A 5,335-nucleotide genomic window follows, 5' to 3' on the forward strand; every position below is an offset into this window, starting at 1 on the left:
ATTTGACAATCCATAACACTTCAAACCGGTATTTCCTTGAAAACGTTTTCAGAAAAAAATAAGGTGAGCGTGCAGTGAAACAGAAGGACGAATTGGGGAAAAACTTAGCGGCATCTTTTACCCCACGCCCAAACTATTTATTGGCATCCATATATTAATGGAATTGCTGATCAGCAACATTCCACATCGTTACAATGTATATATAATCGGCTGTCATCGACACACGAGCAAATACAGTGAAGACTACGGATGCAAAGGTAATTCTAGAGCCTTCTTTTCAAATTGTGTTTAAATGTACTCCTAAAATGAAATGAATTTTTTCTCTGTAATTCTACAGATGGCATTTTCTCTTCCTTCGTTGTTGCTGCTTTGCGTCGTCCTAACCCAAGCTGTAAGTTCAAATCACACCAATAGATCTGATTCAAAGGCTTTTGATAGATTTGATTTGATACAATGCTATGAAGACAGAAACATATGAAGCTATTGCATGTTTGTTACAATTTTCAATTTGTATTGTCAGACATGGCGGCTTGGTGGTGCGAGTAGTTAATGTGTCGGCCTCATGGCTCTAGGGGTCCTGGGTTCAAATCCAGGTCATGTCCATCTGTGTGGAGATTGCAAGTTCTCCCCGGGCCTGCGTGGGTTTCCTCCCACATTCCAAAAACATGCATGGACACTCTAAATTGCCCCTAGGTATGAGCGTGTGGGTGTGATTGGTTGTTTGTCTCCTTGGCACCTGCGATCGGCTGGGCACCAATTCGGGGTGTCCCCCGCCTCTGGCCCGGAGTCAGCTGGGATAGGCTCCAGCACCCCCCGTGACCCAGATGAGGATAAAACGGTTCAGAAAATTAGATGAGAAATATGAGACGTATCATGGGCCATCACTATATTTAAAAAAGAAAAACACACAGCTTGAAGATTAATTGCACATTGATAAATTTTGACGCGATCAGGCTTAATGAATCAATATATCCATTCAAATGGGATGATAGTTAGATTTTTACTGTTTACTTATAAAATAAATGAACTTCTATGTCTTACAAGCACCAATGAGATCAATGAGATTACTATTTAAAACAAAGAATATTTTCCTTTTTACTTCAGTTTGCTCGGCCTCCGACTCATAAAAAAGGTGTGTAGAGCAATTTTAATAACCTTTTAAAAGCAACAGATTTGATATCATTACGTATGCATTTGTCCCTATGAAAACTATTGTGTTGCAGTCAATGACTGTCCTAGAGGCTGGACTCGCCTGGGCTGCAACTGTTACATCTACCAAGAAGACAAGCGGTGTTTTTCTGATGCAGAGGTTTGGAAGTCTTCCAATACACCAGTGAACCTTATCAAATTTAATTTGTATTTATTTTTTTTATTCCCCAACAGAAGGTCTGCAATATTCTTGGTGGCAATCTGGTCTCCATCCACAGTGCCCTTGAAAATGCTGTCGTTCTTGAATTGATTAAAATTGGTACTGTTGTACCTGATACTTCTTGGATTGGACTCCATGATGCAATTAATGTAAGAGAAAAAAAAAACTCAACTGTACACATACATCACATATTTCATGGTAAAAAAAAGACATTGAAGAGAGAATTGTTGGAAATTTCTAATTCATTTTTCGTTCATAAAACGATATGTGAAATATTTGGTGCACATTTTAAGAAATGAACATTTTGTTAATTCATTTATTACCAATCCCGTCATGTTGTCGATAATCAAAGCAATTTCTACCCCCTCCCACTCAGGCTGAAAGCATCAATTTCCATACTCACTAAGGGCACAGAAAAAAATCAAAAAGGCTCCAAAAATCGGAAATGAACACGTTTCGTGACACAGCACCCAACAGGAGTATAAAAATATTCACTAATATCCAATTTGTCTTCTTTTAAAAAACTAAAGAGCGATGATGACTTCATTTGGACTGATGGAACGCTTGAAGATTTCGATAACTTCCTTTCAGGTCAGCCAGACGGCAATGGGAACTGTGTTGAGATGGATGACAGTGGTAAGTAACCATTTTTAGTCAAATTAGCCGTGGATAAATTACCGTTACATTAAACTATGTATTTCTTTTAGGTGGCGGTTGGGGAGATGCTAGTTGCGAGGATTTACTCTCCTACGTTTGCAGCAAAGAAGCGCATGTGTGGTGATTACTGCCATAATCTCACAATGCTTTTTGAAGAAATGGATTCCCCATATCATAAATGATACCATATAAAACTTCAGTATGATCATTTACTTCCTGGCTTTAATTTTTAATTTTTCTTCTCCTTCTTCATTGTTATTGGCAACATTCCGGGTAATCTCATTAATAAATAAATGAATCTGCAGCAAAATATGTCCTCTTTTTAACAACGTTCAACTTCAATGCAGAATTCTACATATAAATATGAACTTTAGCTGGCAGAGACATGTTCATTTTATTTCCTGCTTACAGCAAAAAGAATTGCAGTTGTTCAGAAGTCACATTTATTATGAGTGGTGTGTATTCAAGTTGAAGACTCATTGAATTGAATTAAATTGAATTCGTTGTCAACATAGTAAGTAGTCAGTACAAAAAGTGACTGAAATGGTTAGCAGACTGTGGGGTTACAGTGCAAGTACAAGAAGAGAAATTAGTCTAGATTAGGTCATCCTAGGTGCAGTAGTAACTTGATGCAGTTATGGCAAATGTGTTGTTTTATTACAGATGAGTGGTTATTGTACATTTAAAAAAACAAAAGCCATTCATTTACATATGTGATTGCACTTTAGTTTACATATTTTGACAATTTTTGGATGATTTGAATGAAGCAAAATACCTTGCTTTTTCTCTAGAATACACTTATTCTTATAAACATTTTTTTGTAGATGTACTGTCATTATTTTAAGTAGAAGATTGGAAATTTGTGTTCATGGGTCTTTTTTCAAACTTGAGTCTTTAAAAAGAGGGCGGTCCTTTTATATTCCGCACCCAGTTGATCACGTGTGAGCTGGTTTTATGGAGACTGCGCCCTCATTGGTCAAGTCGATTCCCAGCGCACCTGGATGTTATTGCAGTCGAAACGCTCTGTTTAGCAGTTTAAGCCGTTTAGCCATCATCTACCCGCATACATATATGCATAAAGAGCATAAACAAAACACAAAGAGAACAAACAGAACACAACAAAAACATTTGCTTGTCATGTTTAGCTACCACCTTCTGTCCGCAATATCCAGTTTCATGGACATCATTCAAGTGTGAGTACTATTGTCATACATCTTGTAGGTAGGAAGTGAGAAAATTTGACATCGAGAGCTAAAGTCAGAGCAAACATTTCTAGTGTTGATGTTCGCATTTTAGATGACTTTGTTTGCTTGACTTTGTTATTCTTTGGTTGCAACTTTCATTGGATCGCTGTTTGTAAAGATGCATGTAAAGAAAAGGACGACAACGTTTTGTCACATCAAGCGCCCCACCGTGGTTAAAATATGGTGTGAAAATGTGTGTGTGTGTGGTGTGTTTTTTTTAACAGATGTAGTGTGCTCCAGTGGCTGAAGAAAAATGTGCATGAAAAGGAGCTTTCAGGATCAATATTTCCAAGACATCCACCTGAATGGCCGAGCAGAGTGTCTGGAAAAAGTAAGGATTGATTTAGTACAAAGAGGTCCACTTTTTTGTCGTTGCTGATCCGTCAGGGCCCCCCGAGAGTGAGTTATCTTTGGGGCCCCCAGAAAACCAGGGCTGGCCGTGTTCACAATGTAATGATGAGGCTCCCCTCTTCAAACTTCCAGGGACCATAGTGTGGCTTGAAACCAAAATAGTATTTATCTTGTTTTGGCCTTATATTGAATTGGCGGACCTCAATTTCCAAAAGGATTATGTATTCCTAATCTTTCTGTTAAGGAGGTTGTCTGCTGATGGGCATAACATTTGTTTTTCTCATGTGATGACAACAAATATGGCGCTACATACCTTCATAATAGTGATCAGAATTTATTTCCATTGGAAAATTTTGTCAGCAGCTTAGCATGTTATACCGGCCGGCACAGCAAGTGGGTCAATGTGACATTAAATTGAAAGCAGTGATTTTACCTTTATCCACTAGATAGCGTTGTGGTCCATGTAATGTCATTAACAACAGCATTATTTTAGACTAGACATTTCAATTTTGAATGCGTTCATCCATGCAGGTGAGATGATTTGAGGTACTATAATTTCCATTGTTTCTACTGACACCTGAAATTGAGGGCGTTGGTAAACAATGTTGTCTGGTGGGGCACAGTTGCTACAACAGTTACAATTATCACCAATCCTAGTTTTCCAAATATGAGTTTTTTTAACTAGTGTATTGGAAATAACCACAACTTTTAAAGATAGTGATTTTTTTTCTCATTGGGTTTCCTTTTTATAATATGAATGTGTTGGCTCCTGCTAACAAGGATTTGGTAGGAACTAACATTGGGTAATTTGTTCTTTTTATCTGATTATTTTTATGATCATACTTGAATTCAGTTGAATATTGTTTTATGGTTATAGATCAACTTAAGATCTAAATTGGAAAATTATACATTCATTATCCATACCGCTAATCCTATCAAGGGTTGTGGATTTGCTGGAGCATATTCCAGCCAACCCTGGGAAGAAGGTGGGGCACACCATGAATTGGTTGCCAGCCAATCGCAGAGCACAATGAGACAACCATTTTTCTCACACTTGTACTTCGGGACAATATAGTATTCAACCAGGCTACCATGCATGTTTTTTTTGTGATGTGGGAGGAAACCAGAGTAAGCAGAGAAAACCCACGCAGGCTCAGGGAGAACATGCATAGCCTCAATTCAGGAGGTAAAAGAAATCCTTTCATGCCTAAAAAAATAAAGTGATTTGTAAAGGCACATGAATTCTAGAGTCAGCCCGACTCTTTAGATGCAACCTTGGTAGGTTCCTTGATGAGATGAATGAGATGACGAGGAACCTCCTTCCTTGCCATAGGGGGTATCTTGAAGACTCGGAAAATACCCTCAACCCTAAGACTTGCATAGTAGCAGCACTGCCTACTGGTGTGTGAACGTGACAAAATGCAGGTGTGTTTGTGCGTTCCAGTATTCAAAGAAAACACTATTTTGTACTTTTCTTCTAATTGGTCGTCGTGTGTGGATGTGTGTCTGTCTCTTCATAAAACCAAACCCTTATGTATACAAAATATGTGTATGTCTGGGGCGGTGTTTGTATATGTGTGCGTGCATGCACATATGTATACTAGTGTGCGCGTAATCCTCTTAGATGAAACGGAGCGTCTGTCCAATGACATCCTGCAAACCCTTCTGGTCCCGCCTGCCCCGTTGCTGGTTTCCTGCTGCTGAAGAGGTCTTT

At 38.6% G+C, this 5,335-nt stretch overlaps 1 protein-coding gene across 1 annotated transcript; it reads left to right on the forward strand.

Annotated features, from left to right (window-relative positions):
• The first annotated feature begins 210 nt into the window (after positions 1-210).
• LOC144187786 (galactose-specific lectin nattectin-like) lies at positions 211-2,212 on the forward strand. The gene is made up of 7 exons (XM_077710644.1): positions 211-257; positions 338-391; positions 1,105-1,132; positions 1,224-1,309; positions 1,384-1,518; positions 1,900-2,005; positions 2,077-2,212. The coding sequence occupies exons 2-7, from the start codon at positions 338-340 to the stop codon at positions 2,148-2,150; spliced, it is 483 nt and encodes a 160-aa protein (XP_077566770.1). The 5' UTR covers positions 211-257; the 3' UTR covers positions 2,151-2,212.
• Positions 2,213-5,335: the final 3,123 nt, after the last annotated feature.

The sequence above is a fragment of the Stigmatopora nigra genome, chromosome 2 (assembly GCF_051989575.1).
Source record: "Stigmatopora nigra isolate UIUO_SnigA chromosome 2, RoL_Snig_1.1, whole genome shotgun sequence".
NCBI lineage: Eukaryota > Metazoa > Chordata > Actinopteri > Syngnathiformes > Syngnathidae > Stigmatopora > Stigmatopora nigra.

What these genes read in the sequence shown, in the direction of transcription:
- LOC144187786 (XM_077710644.1), top strand. Translation starts at nt 338, where the DNA reads ATGGCATTTTCTCTTCCTTCGTTGTTGCTGCTTTGCGTCGTCCTAACC. An exon ending in GCGTCGTCCTAACCCAAGCT is followed by an intron (nt 392 to 1,104) that starts GTAAGTTCAAAT and finishes TTTTTACTTCAG; the next exon opens with TTTGCTCGGCCTCCGACTCA. An exon ending in GCCTCCGACTCATAAAAAAG is followed by an intron (nt 1,133 to 1,223) that starts GTGTGTAGAGCA and finishes ATTGTGTTGCAG; the next exon opens with TCAATGACTGTCCTAGAGGC.